Raw genomic sequence first — 22,674 nt, forward strand, 5'->3', positions numbered from 1 at the left:
ACATTCTTGAACACATAATCACATGTAAAAAAACAACAACAATATTTTATCCATTTGCTGCTTTTGCACCGGAAGTTTATCAGTCGTCTGCCATCGAGTTATGTTGATGTGATGAGATGAAGTCTGCATTTTCAATTCAATTTTAAAGGTTCGTGAGAATAAATATTGTCCTGTGAAGTCTAAATCTTAGAATACATGTTACTTACATTTTGGGGGGCTATCGCTTTTGTGTTTGTGCACTATCCGCATTTGCCCAGTGCTTTGGCAACCGGCCCGTGGTCAGTCCCTCCCACTGAGCAGCTGGACACAGGTCATAAAAATAAATAAATAAACAAATAAATGAACGGATTACTCTTTAGGGGACTGATTCTTATGGGCAGTTTAGCCCAGATATTTAATCTCTGTGACTTTGTCACTCCATTTCTGTTTCTGAATTACTTGAACTCATCCAGGGATCTAAGTTCAGAACAGCTTAAAGTTTGCAAGTTCCCAACAGCATTTTAAAGTATACTTCGGATGCTGCAGTGGTGGCTGCGTTGGCTTCTTCCTCAGAATGGGAAATTATCCTGGATACCAACATTGATGCAATCACACTGAACAGTGAAAGCAGGTAGAACACCTTGATTACACCAAATGATGAAAGTTCCTTCCCAGCAGCTACATTGGATTGTCTGGTTTCTGACAGGTTCTGTTTGGGCCTTGTTTTTCCTGCTTTGTATTGTACTCTACTCCTCCAGACTGGCATGACAGTCACTTCAGTCAATGGCCTGGCTAGTTGATGTTACAGGTTTCTATGGCTTTCTTCAGCATCTCTTTGTACCACCTCCCAGGTGGCCAGATAATTTTAACCATGCAAATGATCTTTGGTGAGCAGTGATCTTGTATTATGGAGAGATGCCCAGTGCAGATGGGTCTTCAGTGGGGTGGCCTTGATGCTGGTGACTTGGACTTTCCTAAGGACCTCAACATTAATGTTGTAGTCATTCCAATGGATAAATAAGATGATGCGGAGGCAGCGTTGGTGGAATCTCTCCAGGATGCAGATGTGACTGCTGTAGGTGACCAAACACTCAAAGCGATAAAGGAAGGTGGTAAACACCACAGCTCTGTTACAGTAGCACACAGTGCTATTATAAGAGCTGGCTTCACTGGTCTGTTTATTTAGTCAGGATGATGGGAACACTGAGAATAAGAGTATTAAGACAGTTTTTGACACAAAGTGGAGGAAAATTCCATCTAAAATCTCTTTTATGTTTTGTTGAAAGTACTGAAGGTCATGTATATAAACCGATTGTGATCAATAATTAAAATGCCTGGTCCTTCATATTTACAGATTGTTTGCATGATATACTGACATCATGGAGTTTGCTGAATTCATCAAAACCCCAATGGTCAACAGTGTGACCTTACGTCGACCTTTCATGGAGCCGATGGAAGGCACACTGTGTGTGACAGGGCATCAGCTGATCTTGTCATCTCGCCGTGATGATCATGAAGAATTATGGGTGGGTTTTCATAAACAGGAAATAGCTTTTTGTACTTAATGCTGTTTCATTGTGCTTATATCATTTAAATTAAAGACTTTGAAAATCTCATAGTGAAGGTGACTTTGAAAATCTCATAGTGAAAGTGAAATAACAAATTGTGTTTTATTTTGCAAAACAAGAAAAACTGTGTATGCATATGTGTTTGTCCATATCTTTGGATTTTTGTGTATCCATATTATATGGCTTTGTTTGCATGTCTGTGTCCATTATGTGTTTACAAGTACCAGTTTGAGTACATATTTGTGCATGAATACACACATTAGTGAGGACTGTCTATGGACATATTCTTATAGATATGTGGGTATGTCTGTGAACAGAACTTAAAGATGTCAGATAAATTTAATGAGAGTGAGTGGTTACTTCATGTTACCCAGAGAGATTAAAAGATACAACATGTAAAACATATTCAAGTGTGTGTGTGTCAATGTTTGTGTGTGTGTTTACTTATGTGTTTGTGTGTGTGCACTCTCTTGTTTGTGTATGGTATATCATTCTTGAATGCAAATAAAGTTGTTGTTTTTTTTATTATTTAATTACACTTACAGTTATTGTAAATGCCATAAACTGCTTGTCTCATAGGTGTGAGCATTAATCTGCATTATTGTTATTGTTAACTTAATGTTATTATTACTATTATTGATATTTTTATTGTTATTGTTATTATTATTGTTAACTCATTTCATATTAGAGTGCTCACACTTGAATCAGTGTCATGGTTTTCACTGTGGGGACGGGGTGTGCAGCTGTTGCACAGTGTTGTGGACAGTGTGGAGAAACGCCTCAGTGGAGCAGGGGGCACTGTGACACTCAAGTGTAAAGACTTCGTCCACCTCCAGCTGGAGCTGCCCACGGCTGAGGACTGCCTCAATGTTGCTGCATCAGTGGAACAGCTCTCCAATATTGGTCAGTATGCTGGACTGTGATTTAATCAAAAAAAGTTTTTGACTATTGGTGTGTTGGTGAAGGGGAAAGTGTGTGGGTGGGTGGGGCGGTGGTGTTGGGAGGCTGTTTGTCTGCATCAGTTGATTCATTCTCCAGTATTGGTTGATATGGCAGACTGTGATTTAAAAAAAAAAAAAAAAAAAGTTTATGATTATTTCAGTATTTGTTTATTGATGAAGAGGAAAGTGGGTGGATGGGTGGGGTCATGGTGTTTGGAGGAATCAGTTGATTTGCTCTCCAATATTGGTCAGTATGCTGGACTGTGATTTAAAAAAAAATTTTAGATTATTTCAGTATTTGTTTGTTGGTGAAGGGGAATGTGTGTGGATGGGTGGGGTGGTGGTGTTCGGAGGAATCAGTTGATTTGCTCTCCAATGTTGGTCAGTATGGGGACTGTGATAAAAAAAAAAAGAAGTTTTTAACTATTTGTATATTGGTGAAATGGAAATGTGTGCGTGGGTGGGGTGGTGGTGTTGGGAGGCTGTTTGTCTGCATCAGTTGATTCGTTCTCCAATGGGTGTGAGGAGTGTTGGTGGATTGCTTGTCAGTACATCCTATGTATGCTTTCATCTGTTTAGTTATGTTTGATGTTTTCTGCTCATCAATAATTTTATCGTTCATTTATAATCTTTTTTTAAAAAAAAGAAGTAATTTATTGCATGTTTGGCTTTCTCATAAAAATGTTGATTTAAAAAAAAATTTGTTTGTTTGTTTTGTTTTGCTTTTTAATCTGCTGTTGCATCATAGTATGTATAAATTGTATTGTAACAGCACAGCCACATTTAAATTTTCTTTGTATTTATTCTTTTATTCCTTGCTTTAAAACATGAAATGCTATAATAATCTGTTTTATTCTGGTTTCAGATGACATAAATCTGAAGTACCCTTTTTTCTACCGGCCCATGTTTGAGGTGCTGGAGAATGGCTGGGAGGCCTTTCAGCCAGAGAGAGAGTTTGGTCGCTTCAAGGAGATTTCTGATGACTGGAGGCTGAGCTATGTCAACAGTGGTTTCTCTGTGAGTCTTTTGTTTGGCTGGAAGGAGTGCAGATCTGTGTAAATCTGTGTTTTGACTGTAAAAATGAGACTAGTTCATAGTGTTTTTCGTGCCATTTCTTTTTTCTTTTTTTTTTTTGCTGCCCCATCTTGTGCAGTTTCAGTGGTTTTGCTAGGACACAACCCACCTTCCCCCATTTCCCCAATCAAGAGTATGTACACAGCTGATCGATCAGTGCCATCAGCTGAGAAGTCATCTGAGATTCTCCACATGTGACCTGTGAATAGTAATATCTTTTTTTTTTGTTTTGTTTTGTTTTGTTTTGTTGAGACATTTAGTTGGCCTGTATACACTGCCTGTGTTTGTGCTGAAATGTGTTGTGACATTGTGAAGTTTTTGCTAAGTGGCCAGTGGCAAACTCATTCACACTCACACAGGATACAAGTAAACTGTGATGAAAGATGAGAATCATGTAATGTGTGTACACATATACTCTGTGCCTGCTTACAGATAGTGATTTAAGTCCAAGATGTGTGTAACTAAACTGTGGTGAAGGGACGAAAGTATGTATGTAAAGACAAAAGTTGCTATATTATAATGGTACAAGTAACATTTTACTAAAATCAATCCAGTATTTTGTGTTTTGCTCTGTCTTGTTCTATTATTCATGCCTTTCTTTGTCTTTAAGTTAATTTTTGTTTGGAGGTGAACATTTAAGTTGGTTTGCTTTGATTAAAGGAAAAAAAAGACAGCTGTAATCAAAGACAGGGCCAAACCAAAATAGATGGGTTTGTTAATTACCAGAGACATAGATCAGACTCTAGTTTTATTTTTTATTTTTCATATAATCCCCAACAGGTGTGTTCCACCTACCCACAAGCAGTGATTGTGCCCAAGGCGGTGGACGATGAAACATTGATCAAAGCCGCTAGCTTCAGGATGGGGGGACGATTCCCTGTCTTCAGCTTCTTCCACAGGGAGAGTAAGGTGAGATCATAGGATGAGGAAGTGGAGATGTTGAGGATTGAGCAAACATGTGCATGCATGCCCACATATATATTCATACAAACATGCACACATGTGTATGCATAGATGTACTATTCACACCACAGGTGTGCATAATCACACATGCACATACACATGCACAAGCACACACACACACTGACGCAAACACAGACACACACACTTTCTCTCTCTCTCTCTCTCTCTCTCTCTCTCTCTCTCTCACTCACTTTTACACACTCTCACACCCACTCACACACACATTCACTCATTGTCACTGTCACTCTCACACACTCTCTCACTCCACTCACCTTTGCCATTACACACACTGTACATACATTCTCATATTTACATGAATACACAGTAACATACTATAGGCAAGCATAGGTATTCTGATCTGTCTGTCTATTCACTGTGTGTTTATTAACAACATGTAACACAAGACATGAAATGTGCTGATTTTGTGGTTGATGAAACAGTTTTGGACAAATAAGCTGAAAATTTCTGTGAGATTCATTTATGATTGCCTGTTGTTAAGACTGTGTTGGTTGTGACTGCCACTTGCAGGCAGTGTTGATGCGCAGTAGTCAGCCCCTGACAGGACAGTCGAATCGCCGCTGCAAGGAGGACGAAAAACTGATCAACTGTGTTCTGGGGAAGGGACGCCGTGGGTACATTGTGGACACACGGGCACAGACAGTGGCCAAAATGGCCCAGAGCAAGGGTGAGGGGAATATCTGTGGCATGTGAACACTTTGTCTTGCCTTTCTCTCCCCTGCCTCCTTGGGTTTCTTCATCTGAATTCATGAGCTGCTACTCTTTTTGTCTCTTTATTGGCTTTAAAGAGATTTTGGTATGTGCATGGGGTATTAAAATGACACTAATCAGCAGCCAGTGCACACCTAAAAAAAAATACTGAGAATAAGGGTGGTTTGCGCATGCTCTCTTCCTCTATCCTCACACACGTGCATGCACACACCCACACACAGACATGCACCTTATGTACATAATTATTGCAAAACACAGTAGCAAGACCACTGCAGTTGGTGCACTTATCCCTGTCTATCCCTTCCTAAAAAAAAAATAATGGCAACAATAGAGCAACGATGATAACATTACAAACAACTTTAATTACTATACATCATCGCAACACCAACAACAAGAACAACAATGACAATAGTAATTATGATAATGTCAACAGTAAACAGTGGCTTTTACTTTTAAAGCATTGCTACCCTTTATCATGTTTATGTATATATATGACAAATTAGCTGCTTTAAAGGTAGTACTTTTCATTGGTTGTTCTTGATGATTACACTGTGGTACTTACACTGTTTTCTTTTTTTTCTGATCCTTTACAGTGTTCTGTTTTTCACTGGTAATTACAAAGACTTAATCTATAGTATAGTGCTTAAATTTCTAGGAGGTGGGTATGAACCTGAATGCCACTACCCCCAGTGGAGACGTATTCACCAGCCCATTGAACGCCGCCAGGCTTTTCACGATTCCCTCATCAAAATGATTGAAGGTAACTACATTGTCTGTATTCACACAGAAAATCTCGTTTAATTTATGTATAGTTATTTGTCAACTTAAGTTTGAAAACAGAAAACATGCAAACTAACATTGTTCTGGTAAAAGACATTATTTGATCATGAATTCTGAATTTGTGAAGTTGAACTCTTTATATCTAGGGGAAAAAATCCACCATGCATTCTGACATCTTGAATTTAACCTATTACCATCGATAAAAAGCATCAATTAGATTGAACAGTGTGATCAACGTCCCAACATAAGTAAAGCAAAAAAGTTTCGCCTCTGCCAGTTATTTGACAATACGTTTAAAACAATTTTTTAATTAGTGCTTAATAAATAGGCTACACTGTAACACACTTGGAAAAGAAAAAGATTTTAGGCTATTTTGTATTAATGTGTGAAATTTGGGCTGCTCTCCCCTGGTAGAGCATGTTGTCACATTACAATGCCACCCTTTTTCTTTTTTTTTTTGGTCTGCACATGTATTTGATTCACTATCAAAGTGAATTTTTCTACAGTATTTTGCCAGGGACAACCCTTTTGCTGCCATGGATGTTTTTTACACGTGCTAAGTGCTTACTGCACACAGGGCCTCAGTTTATTGTCTGGTCTGTAACAGTAGCACCCAGACCACCACTGAAGGTCTAGTTTGAGGGAGGAAAATTCTGGTGAGTGTGGGGTTTGATCCCTTGCCCTCAGATTCTCTCGCTTCACAGATGGAAGTGTTACCACTTGGTCACCTTTCCGTGATACTGCCCTGGTGGCCATAATGGCAATGGGACCTTTAACCTTTTAACATGATTTAATCCTAAAATCAGTAATCTTTTGATGGGCACAAGAACCGAGTGGTTAAAGCGTTGGACTTTCAATCTGAGGGTCACGGGTTCAAATCTCAGTAATGGCGCCTGGTGGGTGAAGGGTGGTGATTTTTCCCAGGTCAACATATGTGCAGACCTGCTAGTGTCTGAACCCCCTTGGTATGTATGCACAAGCAGAAGATCAAATACACACGTTAAAGATCCTGTAATCCATGTCAGCATTCAGTGGGTTATGGAAACAAGAACATACCCAGCACACACAGCCCTGAAAATGGAGTATGGCTGCCTACATGGCAGGGTAAAAACGGAGATGCAAGTAAAAGCCTACTCGTGTACACACAAGTGAATGTGGGAGTTGCAGCCCACGAACAAAGAAGAAGAAGAAAAAGCAGTCTTATGAGACATTATGGTGTGGCCACAGCAAAGAAGAGCAAAAGGGTGAAACATGGTTTGGTTTTGCAGCCAGCAGTGACAGCTTTTATTGTTGATTTTAAAAACAATTGTAGTTAAAATGAACTGCACTCTTACCAGTCCTGAATAAGTACCTCAGCCACTTATCAGGAAAAGGTCTTTTCAGAATCAAAGTCTATTCAGTCACACCTATACTGTGACCTACTGGTGCAGACTCTGATCTGGATCTCAATCCTGCAGTATGCTAAGTACTAGTCCACCCAAGTGGAGAAATCAAAAATAGCTGTGGCTGGCTAGTAGTCTCCACAGCAGTGTACAATACATGAACTTACTAACCAGCGATTAAGGGGCTTGACTGAATAACACACACACACACACACACACATAAAAAGATGAAGTCTGACAAAGATAAATAATTGCCATAGTCTCAAAATCATTCGAGCAAAAAGGATTTTTATATATCGTGCAGCCAAAGAGAAACGGAAGGGTGAAACAAACATCGGTGTTTGCAGCTAGTAAATAAACAGAAGGGAAACAGATAGTTGAAAAAAGATGTCGGTTGTTGCAGCCAGCAGTGACAGCAGGGCCACAGTGGACAAGTAACCACCAGGCCACCACTCCACTTTACCTTTTAACTAACATTGTCCCCAAATCTACAAAATTAAAAGCAAAATCACTATTGTGTAGCCACAGAGAAGAAGGACAAAGGTTTGAAAGAGATGTTGGTTGTTGCAGCCAGCAGCGACAGTGGGGCCACAATGGACAAGTGGCTGTCCAAGCTGGAGTCCAGTGCCTGGCTGACCCACATCAAAGACATCCTCACCACCGCCTGTGTCGTTGCCCAGTGCATGGACAAAGAAGGTATGTCGCAGGGCATTGGACAAAGAAGGTATTAGGGCATGGGCAAAGAAGGTAAGTCACAGAGGTACATCACAGTGCATGGACAAAGAAGGTACGTCACAATGCATAGACAAAGAAGGTACATCACAGGGCATTGGACAAAGAAGGTATCAGGCATGGACAAAGAAGGAATGTCACAGTGCATGGACAAAGTAAGTGGTCACAGAACACATACAAAGAAGGTACATTACAGTGCATGGACAAAATATATAGTGACAGAACACAGACAAAGAAGGTATGTCACAGTGCATGGACAAAGAAGGTACATCACAGAAGAAAGAAGGAACATCACAGTGCTTGGACAAAGAAGGTATGTCACAGTGCATGGACAAAGTAAGTGGTCACAGAACACATACAAAGAAGGTATGTCATAGTGCACAGACAAAGAAGGTATGTCACAGTGCATGGACAAAGACGGTACATCACAGAAGAAAGAAGGTATGTCACAGTGCTTGGACAAAGAAGGTATGTCACAGTGCTTGGACAAAGACGGTACATCACAGAAGACTGAAGGTATGTCACAGTGCTTGGACAAAGACGGTACATCACAGAAGACTGAAGGTATGTCACAGTGCTTGGACAAAGAAGGAACATCACAGTGCTTGGACAAAGAAGGTATGTCACAGTGCTTGGAGAAAGAAGGTACATCACAGAAGAAAGAAGGTACATCACAGTGCACAGACAAAGAAGGTACGTCACAGTGCTTGGACAAAGAAGGTATGTCACAGTGCTTGGACAAAGTAAGTAGTCACAGAACACAGACAAAGAAGATACGTCACAGTGCACAGACAAAGAAGGTACGTCACAGTTCACAAAGGTTTGCCTTACTGCATGGACAAAGAAGGTTTGTCACAGTGCACAGACAAAGGTTTGCCATACTGCATGGATAAGAAGGTTTGTCACAGTGCACAGACAAAGGTTTGCCATACTGCATGGATAAAGAGGATTGTCACAGTGCATGGACAAAGACAGAAGGACAAATAGAGTTGTTTACAGTGCTTGGACAAAGATTCACAATGCACAGATAGAGGAGGTGAGTCACAGCGCTTGGACTAAGAAGGTAGCAAAAAGAAGATCATTTACATAGACAAAGAAAGTAGTTTTACTGTGCATAGACAAAGACAGTAGATTTACAGTGCATGGACAAAGAATACAGCCTTTCAAAGTCATCCTCCAAGGAACGGAAAAGGGGAAGAGAAGAAAAGGCAAAGGAGAAAACTGGTCTGACAACATTGAAGAATGGACAGGGCTGACATTTGCTGAGATACAGTTACTCACACATGATCGTCCAGAATTAAGAAGGCTGGTGCACAAGTCAACATCACGGTGCCCTGACGGTTCCTCACAGAGGTAAAGGACCAAGGCAAAGCACGGCAAGGCAAAGGACAAAGAATGTAGTTTACAGTGAGTGGACAAAGAAGTTTACAGTGCACAGAGAAAGAAGGTAGATAACAGTGCATGTAAAAAGGAAGTCATTTAAAGTGCATGGATGGAAATTTTTCATTCATGGACAGAGAATGTAGTTTACAGTGCATGGACAAAGAAGAAGGTAGTTTACAAAGGCTTTAAGCATATATTTAACAGTATGTGAGGCAGCATATAATAATGCGCTCAGCAAAATGATAAACAAAAAGTTGAGTTTTGATGGGTCTATCACTGTCGCTGTTGTGGCCGTGTCTGCACCTTCATCTGAAGTTGATGTCGAGGCCCTGATGTCAGCATTGGCAACCTCTTCACATGCTGAACCATCATCCATTTGTTTGTCTGCTCTGTCAGTCTCTACCTTCTTGAAATCTGTCATGTCCCCGTCCAAGAGACTCTGCCTATGGCTGTGGTGAATCGAAAAGAAATGACAGTGCTGTGCCGACTTCATACAGGTCATACATACATCACACATTCCTACCTCCTGAAAGGAGAAGAAGCTCCTTGGTGTATTCCGTGTGATGAACCACTCACTGTGCAACATATTCTGATTGATTGTTGGGACTTTTATGACACACGACGGGTTTTTTTTACAGCAGATTCATTGAGAACGTTGTTCCGTGATGTCCCTCCGTGGACAATATTGCAATATTTAAAAGAAATAAATATTTTTAATAGTATTTAATATAGTATATGCTTAGTACAAAAGTTGTGAAATTTTTATCATGGAGTGATCACAGTGCAGTAGAAAGCTGAAAACATTGGGGTGGCCCATCTGCGGTGACCAGACTTTGAATGGTGGATAGCCCTGATATGGCCTTCATGGTCGGCTGGGCTCTAAGCAATATTTTTAATTTTAATTTTTTAATGTCCCCGTCCCTCCCCCCTAGCATGTTGTCTGTGTGAATGTGAGTTGTTTGTCAGCTGTTTTTATTCTAATTCATGGGATGGATTGCTTCATTTTCACTGCCATGAATGTCATACTTCCACCTTTGGAGGTCAACCTCCCTACAATTCTGATTCACGCCAGCAATTGAACAGATTTAAACCATAATTAGGTGCATGGTATTACAAGGTGCATGGATTGAAGTGATTGAAAAAGAAGCATTGCCAAATGTAAAATATATTGTACTACTTTTTTTGTCACAACAAATATTTCTGTGTGAAATTTGGGCTGCTCTTCCTGTCGCTACAGTGAAACAATGCAATGCCACAATGCAACGCTACCCACTTTTTTCTTTTTTCTGACAGCAAGTATATTTGCTTTACTAAGGAAAAGAGGATTTTTCTACAGAATTATCCCTGGGACAACTCTTTTGTAGCTGTGGGTTCTTTTATGTGTGCAGTGTGTATGCTGCACATGGGACCTTGGTTTATCATCTCTTCCAAAAGACTAGCACCCAGACCATCACTCAAGGTCATATTGAGGGGGACAGGGGGTGTGGGGGTGGGATAAAAATTCCCATTCTGTACATGACAACTGAACCCCTGGATACTTACTTCCTAGTCCGGCGCATTCCCCCGTGACGATGCCGGGGGTCATTCAGAATAAACAGCATCCCCACTTTCTGGAACTTCTGTGCTAGAAAATTCCTTTTTTGTATTACTCTCTTTATCTTTTATTTATTCATTTTCTTCTTCCTTCACAATTGTCTCCTTTTTCTGCCTTCCCAATTCATTCCTCCAGACTTTTTTCAGCAAGTCTTGACACTTTATCTCTTTTCTGCAGTTTATGATGTGCTGTCTGTGTTGTTTTACTCTGGCAACTTGGTAGTGAAATTGTAAAACTGGGATGGGCACTAGCTGTCCATTCTGTAGTGTTATTTGCCTATATGTCCTTTTTTGGTATTTTTTGTTTGGATTTTAAGTATTGTTTTTTTCTTCCGATTTTTTGTAATCTGGGGATGATGAATTTAGTGGAAGAGCTGACGTCCTCAGCACGGCCTAGTCTTATTTGTCCTAAAGAGCTAAATGGTTAGGATAATGTTTTGTGGGTTTGTCTTGGTGGTTTTGTTTGTTTTTTTTGTGTGTGTTTTTTTTTTTGTTTGTTTGTTGTGTTTTTTTGTTGTTTTTTTTTGTAGATGTGACAGTTTTGTGTTGATATGGTTGAGCATTGGTATGGTTTTACAGTCCTGATATGGTCCTGCGTGGTCGGCTGGACTATAAGCAACAATAAACAATAGTCCGGTACATTACAGCATGGCCACCGGTACGTTGCAGGCACCCCAGTTCTGGTCCATGGAGCAGAAGGCACAGACACCACTCTGCTGGTCTCCTCTCTGGCACAGCTGATTCTGGACAAAGACTGTCGCACTGTCAATGGGTGAGCCACATTTTTGGAATACTTCTCACCTGCTTCAGATACAAGTTCTGTTGACTATAATTGTATTTATCAGGTGTGTGAATGAAACGTTTTCAGTAAAAGGAAAAATATTCTAACTTGAAAAGAAGAAAAATAATACTTAGTAAACTGAAAATGATATATTCAAGCATGTCCAATTTCAATGTTTATGGTAGCAGGGAAAATAGTTTTTCCATCTTGTCATATTTTGTTGTTTGACTCATTTACCAACAATTGATAAATCAGAACTTAAGAATTTTGAAGCAGCTTTCATCGTCGTTTATATGTTGGTATGTGTGTGTGTTTATCGTTTGTGCATGCAGGCATGTTTGAGATTCATAGCCATTGGTAAGTTGTGATTCTAAAAATATTCACAAAGGTGTCTACTTCTTAACACATTTCGTCTGACATCATGAGTTCCTCATGACATCAGTGTGTACTACCAGATACTGTGGAATGAGGAACTTGTGCCTAAAACCTTACATTCAGTTCCAGCGCACTGAAATAAGTTTGTCACATATTACAAAGGGATATGATTTATGTCTGCCAGTGTTGCCAATGACTGTGTACTCGAAGAGACTGCGAATGAGGAGCTTGTGTTTCAAACCCTACTTTCAGTTCCGTTTTGGCTGTTTTGTTTTGTTTTGTTTGTTGTTGAACAAACTAACACATGTGAACTGTGTAGAATGGAACTGTTGCGGTTTTGATGATGTTCAAGAGAAAATGATAACCTTCGAATTAAGGGAGGAAAAAAAAAGCAACAACTTATCAGTTTTATTTGATGTACACTGTACACATGCTTCATTTATCACTTCACAACAGGCACACCAGATTTTAGAACAATCCATTCAGGAACAAAATCTTGGTGTTTATGTTTTGGATTTAACTCTTTCCCAGCCTTTAAACTTGAAAATTACTTTGTCTGGAATGATGGGATTTCTGATTTTTACTAGGGATGGCATGGTTTAATACACAACCGAACGGGCACAATAGCCGAATGGTTAAAGCACCGAATGGTTAAAGCGTTGGACTTGAAATCTGAGGGTCCTGGGTTCTAATCTCGGTGGCGCCTGGTGGGTAAAGGGTGGAGATTTTTCCAGTCTTCCACGTCAACATATGTGCAGACCTGTCAGTGCCTGAAACCCCTTCATGTGTATACGCACGCAGAAAATCAGATACGCACATTAAGGATCCTGTAATCCATGTCAGCGTTTGGTGGGTTATGGAAACAAGAACATACCCAGCATGAACCCCCCCACCACCACCCACCGAAAACAGAGTATGGTTGCCCACATGGTGGGGTAGATAAACAAAATGGTCATACACGTAAAATGTTAAACGTTACATGTTTGTCTTGAGTGTGTATGTGTGTGCCTGAAATCTGATTAAATGACACAGGAAACAAATGATGAGCGCCCAATGGCAACCGTCAGTCGGCTCTACCCATGTAGGCAGCCTGTTGTGTAAATGACCCCGTGTTTGTAAAGCACTTAGAGCTTGGTCTCTGACTGAGGATAGGCACTATATAAGTATCTGTATCAATCAGTCAGTCATATCGTTTCCACAATTGATCCAGGTTTGAAGCTTTGATTGAACGAGAGTGGGTGCAGGCTGGTCACCCCTTCCGTTTCCGTTGTGCAAAGTCGGCGTACGCCATCAGTAAACAGCGCCATGAGTCGCCAGTTTTCATTCTCTTCATGGACTGTGTGTGGCAGGTGGGTAAGAGGCATGGGTGAGTCGTTTGTGGTAACACATTCAGAATTCCAGCTTAAGTTGAACAGTGAAGGGGTGGTACACATTACAAATACTTTTCATTGTTGATTGTTGTTACAGCACACTTGAGATGTTAAATTTACTGCAAAGTTTCCAAGCATTTGTTCTTTTGAGCAAGTTGTGTGTGTGTGTGTGTGTGTGTGCATGCATGTATGTGAACATGTGTGTGTTCATGCTTGAATGAAAAAGACCAAACCTCATTTGGAATGTGTTTGTGAATCTGTTCCTGTATAAAAGCAAAACAAAAACCAGTTCCTTCTCTGGATGACATGCAATTTTCAAACAGAAACAATAACAGTAGATGATGGCGAACATGTTTGTTGGTGGTTGTGTTGCAGATATGGACACAGTTCCCATGTTCTTTTGAGTTCAATGAGAATTTCCTTATCATGCTGGTACAGCATGCCTATTCCTCTCAGTTCGGTAAGTTTGTGTGACAGTTTATTTCTGTATATATATATATGTGTGTGTGTGTGTGTGTGTGTGTGTGTTTATAACAGTTGTTAGTTTGTAAAGTGTGTCTGTTTCTGTCTCTGTTTTTCTTCCTTGCTCTCTCTCTATGTGTGTATCCATGTGCATTTTTTTTTTTTTTACAGTAGATGTCAGTTTGCAAAACTGTGTCTCCCTTTTTTCCCATTTATTTTTCTTTGTGTCTCCCTCTCTGTATGCATATATTGATGTTTTTGCAGCTAATGTTTGTTTGTAAAATGTGTCTTTCTCTCTCTCTCATGAAGGAGAGAGGTGGAAAGTTTAGAACTCTGCATGACATACGTGAGGTGTTGGAATGTTTGAATGTAAGCATGTGAGAGAGAACATCGCCATATCAGTAGTAATATGTGAGAGAAAACATTACCACAGAGAGAGGGTATTGGAATGTGTGCATGTCACCATGTGAGAGAGAACAATAGAGTTGTTGCCTAAGTGTAATATGTCTGCCTAGGAAGCAAGAGAATGGGATTAAATCCAATACTCACCAGAATTTTCTCCTCCACTAGACCTTGAGTGGTGTTCTCAATGCTAATAATTCAAAGGAGTTGATAAATGGAGGTCCTATATGCAGCATGCAGTTAGTGCATGTAACAGAACTAATAGTAACAAAGAGTTGTCCTTGGCAAAATTCTGAAGGAAAAATCCTTCCTGATGTACAGGTGTGTGCATGCGCATGACCAAAGCCTGACTGAATTATATATAGGATTTGAATGAGTGCATAAAGGCAGCTGTCATCATACCAAAGTAGATAGCCTGTTGTGCAAATGACTGTGTGTTTGTAAAGCAGTTTGGTCTCTGACTGAGGGTACACGGTGTTTAGGTATCAAAAAAAAAAGAAAAAAAAGAAAGTAATAATTTTAATGATAATAACAACATGACCATGCACCACAGAGAGGGTGCGGTAACAGTACAGGTGGCCACTGACGTTTTCCATTTCCTGTACACTGTGTGCAGGTACCTTCCTGTGCAACAATGAAGCAGAGAGGAAGGACCATAAGCTGAGAGAGCGCACTGTCTCACTCTGGTCAGTAGTCTGAAGTATTATTCATCTTTTTTCTTTTTGTCTCACCTTTTTTCCATTATTTTTTTTATAGATTTTATTTCTCATTATTTCAACAAGAAACATCCTGGACTTTGTGTGTGTGTGTGTGTGTGTGCGCGTGTGAAAATTACTTCTGTGGGTGTAGTTTTCGTATTCGTGTGTTCATGTCTTCACTTTTGTGTGAGTATATATATACATATATATATTTGCAATACTATGAATCAGTGCTTTTGTGTCATCAATGTATGTGTGGATATGCAGGTCATACCTGAACACTCCAGAAACTATACAGAAGTACATCAACCCATTGTATGACCCCAACAACTCTGTCATCTGGCCCTCTGTTGCTCCACAGAGTCTGGTGAGTCAGTCTGTCTGTCTGACTTTTGGATTGTCCATTTGTCTGTCTCTCTGTTAAGCATCACAGCTTGTCCATGTGTTCTTTATCTGATGCACACAAGTTCATTTGAGAGCTGGATCGCTTTATCTTGATTATATCGATAGGTGTAAAAATGGTGTCCTTGTGCACACCTGTAATATGCATTTTTCTTTGTCCTGTACAGTAATTTCCAGTCCATAAGATGCAACTTTTTTTTCTTCTGAAATCTGACTCCTGGTATTCCTCTATCTCTGTGTGTGTGTGTGTGTGTGTGTATCTTTTTGGCAGTATTTGCACTGTTTGTGTCAGAAAACTAACTTCTGGCTGCCACTGGAGCCACATCTCACAAAAAACTCAACATATGACAACATACTTGATCACAACAAACACACACAATCGTATTGAATATCAACACATGACCCTGCTCAAAACAGAAACACACAAACAGTCAGCACTATGGTGAATTCAAAGAGGAAAGTGGTAGAATAAAGACTTGAACACAGGCATGGTGTTGTGTGGCAGACCCTGTGGAACGGGTTGTACCTGCGGGGCCAGGTGAACCCAGGTCCCCAGGAGGAAGCGTGGACAGAGATCACCAAGATCAGACAGTACGACAAGGAGCTCACTTCCAAGGTCAAGAAACTGCGCCAGTGAGTCATCCTTTGTTGTTTTTTCTTCTGCACCCTCCTCCGCTTCATGACAGTAGTAATGTTGTTGTTTTTTCTTCTGCACCCTCCTCCGCTTAATGACAGTAGTAATGTTGTTGTTTTTTCTTCTGCACCCTCCTCCGCTTCATGACAGTAGTAATGTTGTTGTTTTTTTCTTCTGCACCCTCCTTCGCTTAATGACAGTAATAATGTTGTTGTTTTTTTCTTCTGCACCCTCCTCTGCTTAATGACAGTAGTAATGTTGTTTTTTTCTTCTTTTTCTTCTGCACCCTCCTCCGCTTAATGACAGTAGTAATGTTGTTATTTTTTTCTTCTGCACCCTCCTCCGCTTCATGACAGTAGTAATGTTGTTGTTTTTTCTTCTGCACCCTCCTCCGCTTAATGACATTAGTAATGTTGTTATTTTTTTCTTCTGCACCCTCCTCCACTTAATGACAGTAGTAATGTTGTTTTTTTCTTCTGCACCCTCCTCCACTTCATGACAGTAGTAATGTTGTTGTTGTTTTTTTCAGCTTTTTCCTTAGCATAATGGCAGTAGTAAACTCAACATATGACAACAGTTGGTTTTCTGTTTGCACTTTCCTCAGTGCCATGACAGTGTTAACATTGTGGTGCTCTTTGACTCACTTGTGTAAACAAAGTGAGTCTATGTTTTAACCCGGTGTTCGGTTGTCTGTGTGTGTCTGTGGTAAACTTTAACATTGCCATATTCTCTGCAAATACTTTGTCAGTTGACACCAAATTTGGCATAAAAATATGAAAAATTCAGTTCTTTCCAGTCATCTTGTTCAAAACAATATTGCACCTCTGGGATGGGCACAAAAAAATTTTAAAAAAGAAGCCAGATTATATGCAAACTGAATTTACTGTTATATTTATATTTTTTTAATTCTCTAAACTTGGCACTTTGATCTGATATTCTGACACAACAACAAGAGCAGTCATTTTTATCATTTTTCGTTCAAACAGGAACTTCTTTTGCTAAGCATGGAAGTTATATTTATTTTGCATGTCTTTGGTGCAGATAGTAAAAAAGGGAAATTAATCTGTAATTAATGCTAGGGGGCTTAATTTGCTTTAATCTGATCTTTCTCATCTTAAACATTACATTTTGAAATTATACTCAATACACAAAAAGCTTGTGTGTTTTACTCTCAGTGTTCAGGGCTTTCACTATGTTCATTCGCCCAAGTGGTCTTTTTCGGAAAATACTAAAATCAATACGACGAGTGGACTTTATACTTTATAGATCTATTGGCTGAGCCCTGAAGGTCATGGGCAAAAATCAGTTGCGTACACATATTTATGCATATTCAAAGCGCGTGCTCATATTCTTCACGAACGCGAATGATGCCATTTTGTTTCAAGTTGTTGACCTGCCTGATCAATCCTATATTCAATCAACAATACACGATAACAAGTGATGGAAAGTTGGAGAAGGAGACCGTTAAATATTTATTCAGAGAAAGATTTGTGAACGCCTCATCACTTAACTGGATTATGCCCCAAACTGTCATTAAAATATCCATAGAATCGGTCAGAATTCACAGTCAAAAATAATAAACCATGAGAGTTAATACAGTTGAATTGATGAAACACAAAAATTTCCAGTCTTGACTTTTCTCAAAATTAAGTCCTTTTCACTTCATACGACGTTTAGAAGTACTTGTACTTGGCTCTACATGTTATTAGTTTAACAAAATACTCAATTTTCATATCAACTTTAAAACTATAAAACTAGAATGAACATAAAAGAGAAATTGAATCGACCATGTCAACCAGGTGTAACTAAACTTGGACATCTATCTAGATCCAGAGAAAACGGCTAAATGTTGCAGTGTGATTGCAGCGATAGCCACGTCTCCTTTACCATGGACTTAAAAAAAAATTTTAATTGTCCATAAAGATTTTTTGAATGTCCAAGATACACCAGAATAATATTATTTAAACAGCGTTCTCACTGCAAATGCTGTAATCAATTTATCGCCCTTTAAAAAAGCATATTTAAGTGTTATATTTTTGAACATCATTTAAGGAGCCACGATAGTGTAATGGGTAAGACAGTTCCTTCTCACCCGAACACAAGGGGTTTGAATCTAGGATTTTTTTTTTTTTTCTTTTAACCCGAAGCTTTATAATAACAAATACAGAACACATTTTAACAATTAGATTTTTTTTAAAAGTGTATCACAAGTGAGTCTTGAAGGCCTTGCCTCTCTTGTTTTTCTTCACTTTCACTTTTAATTGATATTTATTCTTTATTGATGTATTTGTGCATGTAAAGGGAGTATTTGAACGTTTTCTTCTGCAGATGTTGTTCAGTTCTTTACTTTTTATTCCAGATACTTTTTTTTAAATGGAGAACAGTTTCTCCTGCAAATGTTGCCCAATTTCAGTAGTTTGTATTACAGATATTTCTGTTTAAATAGTGAACATTTTACACTGTAAATATTGCCCAGTTTCAATGGTTTGTATTCCAGATATCTTCGTACAGTAGAGAACAGTTTGTTCTGCAAATGTTGCTAGACTTTAGTTGTTTGTATTCCAGATATTTCTATGAAAATAGAGATCAGTTTCTTCTGCAAATGTTGTTTTTCAGTTGTTTTCATTCCAGATATTTCTGTATAAATAGAGAACAATTTCTTCTGCAAATGTTGCCCACTTTCAATTGTTTGTATTCCAGATGTTTCTTTATAAACAGAGAACAATTTCTTCTGCAAATGTTGTCCAGTTTCATGTTTGTGTTCCTGTATTCCAGATATCTCTGTAAAAATGTTTCAGGCAGCTGGCCAGTCTGACCAAAGAGGCAGTGGGTGCCAAAGTGATCCTCCCGTCAGCTGTGGAGAGTGCAGGGGATGAAATCAAAGCACACTGATCCTATCGTTGAACTGTCAGGGAGTTTGCGCAACAGTCAGATACTTTGTTGATAGTTCCACTTCTGGTGGAAGCATTCTGGAAGGGGGTTTACTTGTGTGTGTGTGGTGCTTTGAATGACTCAGTTGAAGAATGTGTTTGTGCTGGTTTTATAAAGAGTTTATGTGCACACAAACACGCGTGAACAGTTTCGATGACGGAGTTGAGGCATGACTGTGATGTGATTAAAAGGAGCATTTTTGAGTGTGCATGTGTTTTTGTGTGAATGTGTGTGAGAGTGTGTGTATTTGTGTCTGCATGTGTGTGTGTGTGTGTGATATGCAGTGTAACCATGCGGGGGTTGTAAGGAGCCAGAAGAGTGCATGACAAGGGACCAAAAGACAGGCTGTATCATCTTGTCACCAGTTTCCATAAGAGACAAGCAGCCACTCCAGTATTGTCATGGTGTGGTGCTGTCAGACTGATTTTCTTAAACTGTGTGTTAAGACAGCCTTTCAGAACTTGAACTCTTTTCAACTGTGTATGTTTGGTAGACATTTTTGCTGAGTTCTTTTTAATCCTCAGTTCATGACCTGCATGTGTCAGGACCTTGACAGAGAGACAGAAAGAAAGAAGACAGGATGGTGGCCAAAAATTTCATTGAGAGAGGACTTGACGCTAGTGATGCGCGATGCACATCTATCGAACGTATCCACACACCCAGCGTAACTGTCAGGAAGAGACGCGAGAAATTTTCTGGTGCCACCAACTACAGACCACTATCCTGACGGACTGAATGTATTTGACTGAAATATAGGATGGTACTTTGGTGTCTCATTGTCTTTTCTACACTTACCTGAGTGTGTGGAGCTCATGTTGTGAGTGTGCAGCAGACAGACAGACATAAAAAACATTTGTTGAAAGCACAGAGAGAGAGAGAGAGAGACATGGAGAGAGATAAAATATACATCACTTAAAAAAAAGAGAGTAAAACTTCTCAATTATGTCATTTTCCACATTACATCATTCATCCTTGAAAAAGATTTATAGATCGAAAATTTCTTTCATCATACTTATTGCAAGGTTTTTGTGTGTGTCTTGTTCATTCTTTTTAATCCTCTGAGTTGTAGCTGATTACTTTGAATGTCAGCAAAGGACTGTTACCTCACAATGATGGGACACCCAGGTCAAGTTGTTATGCTCAATCTTTGTGATACCTCCTGATGGGATTACACAATTGTTTTCAGTTCAGCTCGGAACATCTCTGAAAACCACAGGTGTGCTCACTTGCACCTCAGATCCATACACTAAGACTCAGTGTATTGTCTATTCTGCACATACATATGTTCTTCCTCTGAAGTTTAAACAGCATGCAATGTAACAAAAGAGCCCAGACGTGGATTCAATGTTCACTTCAGTCGGCTAATATTCTGCATAGCCTCCTCTTCACATTTTATTACTTTTTACCCAAACACCATCAGAGCTTTATCTGATGGCTGAAATGAAGTAAAACACTGCAGTTAGCAGAGGAAGGAGAAGAAGAAGAAGGGAAAGGACAGATCTTGCTTTCTTGCTGCAGTTTATTTTATTAGAATTTTTTTTTTGTAGAATTGCACACCTTTCTTTTGTCAAATTGAAGAATGCAAAATCATGAAGCAATGAATCTGTTGGACACACAGAAGTAAATATGTGCGATCTGTACTTGATCTTGTGCATCATCTGACACTGGTGATTTAATTGTATGTTAATCAGGCATTCTGAAAATGAGCAGCCCAAATCGCAGTAAGAAAAAGCAAGTGACAAAGTAACAGAGCACAGTACATATTTCTGATTTGACCAGAACTGTTTTAGACTGGCCCTTGTCACTGTCTGTTATGGCCTGGTGAAGTCCTTGTGAAAAACCTGTCACCAAAGTACATGGTCATTGTTTTACTGTTTGACTTCGTGATGTTCTGTGATACTGGGGATGTGATTTTGTTTATATAGGAGTAATAGATAAATATAGTACTGCTGTGCAGTTGGAAGACAACTTTATGGTTGGGAAGAAAAAAAAAGCAATGTTTAGCAGTTGTCTCTTTACAGAGCATATCCCTGATTGATAAATTTAGCAATAGATGTGAATGTCTTTAAAAAATGTGGTAATCATCATTCCTGTTATCAGTAGTATTAAGTTCTTATGGTCTTGATGTGGATGAAATTATTGTTTTCCTAATATGTGACTACTCAGTGAAATGTTATCTCAAATAAGATTTTATTTTTCTGAGCAACTACTTTATCTACAGATTTGTTGGTGTTTTTCTTTGTGGACTGCGATGGTCAAATTTCCAAGTATCAGTCATGATTGCTTGACTGCTGTAATCATACTTGCATGCAACAGTACTTCGTGAAAAGATTGGAAAATCAATGTGATGGATACTTGGTGGTTTGTTTTATTGTTAGCAGTCAATCACAGGTTGTTCCTAAAGGAAGTCACGCTCATTCAGTCCTGTATGATGTTATGCTTGTAGAGCTCACACATACTTATTTTACCTTGACATTTAATCTATTTGTAAAGTCTGTGTGTTAGTCTGTGTCTGTGTGTTGGTGTCAGCATGTGTAAAGTGAATGGATAGGTTGAGGAGACTGCAGACTCCTTTGAATGCTCAGGATATGGTGGATATCCATTGTGTATTTTGGAGTTCTTTTAGATTTTTTATTTCAACGTTTGAAATGAATTTGTTCATAACTCTGTTTTTGAAACTTGTGAATCAAATGTTAAGATTAAAGAACAGTATGTATTCATGAATGCCAATGCATAAACTCTAGTGCAATACAGTTTATTTCAACAGTTTTCCTCATGGTAATGTCATTCAGTGTCTGTGTCTTCCAACATAAGACACAACTTTAAAATCAATTTCTCATTAAAAAATATTCAAAAAGATATGAAGGCATCTGTGTATAATGTCTGCATCAATATGTGTATGAATGGAGAGTGAGAATGCATTAGATTGTTTGTATGTTTTGCATTATTAGAAAAAAAATAATTATAATCACTCAGTCTGAATTGTGTCAGTATTATTTTGTCTCAAATCCATATCATCTTAAATTTTCTTTATCTTTCATATAAACTGCATATACACAGGTTTTAAATGCTGCTACAACAGCAAACTTTGTACTTAAGTACATGTGTACAGATAATCAGATTCAAAGATTACCTTTATGATCACAGTCAATATTCCAAAAGCCTGGAAACATGATTTTGATTTTTTTTTCCAAATACATTTTGCAGCATTGACAAGAAATATCAAAAACCCTCTTTTTTTCAAATATTTTACAATTTATTACCTTGGAAAAAAAAATCATTGATTTCAGTTTCAAGAATCAAATACCACATCTGTCACTGGCAAGAATAACTGTAATTTTGCAATTTGAAATTCCACCTTCAGCAAAATATGGTTGTGAATTTATAGTCTTATTTAATAGTCTTATTCTTATTCTTGTTGCTTATAGTCCAGCCGACTGCACTTGGCCATATCAGGACTGTCAAACCTTACAAATGCTCTACCACATCAACACA

General features: G+C 38.9%; 1 protein-coding gene across 1 annotated transcript; it reads left to right on the forward strand.

Annotated features, from left to right (window-relative positions):
- Positions 1-71: 71 nt before the first annotated feature.
- Positions 72-22,038, forward strand: LOC143276920 (myotubularin-related protein 9-like). The gene is made up of 15 exons (XM_076581587.1): positions 72-148; positions 1,334-1,505; positions 2,291-2,450; positions 3,354-3,505; positions 4,343-4,471; positions 5,054-5,210; positions 5,910-6,014; positions 7,987-8,112; positions 11,794-11,896; positions 13,491-13,629; positions 14,026-14,110; positions 15,131-15,200; positions 15,480-15,579; positions 16,120-16,247; positions 19,047-22,038. Exons 2-15 carry the CDS (start codon positions 1,359-1,361, stop codon positions 19,138-19,140), a joined length of 1,695 nt encoding a protein of 564 aa, XP_076437702.1. The 5' UTR covers positions 72-148; positions 1,334-1,358; the 3' UTR covers positions 19,141-22,038.
- Positions 22,039-22,674: the final 636 nt, after the last annotated feature.

This window comes from Babylonia areolata, chromosome 33, assembly GCF_041734735.1.
Source record: "Babylonia areolata isolate BAREFJ2019XMU chromosome 33, ASM4173473v1, whole genome shotgun sequence".
Classification (NCBI taxonomy): Eukaryota; Metazoa; Mollusca; class Gastropoda; order Neogastropoda; family Buccinidae; genus Babylonia; species Babylonia areolata.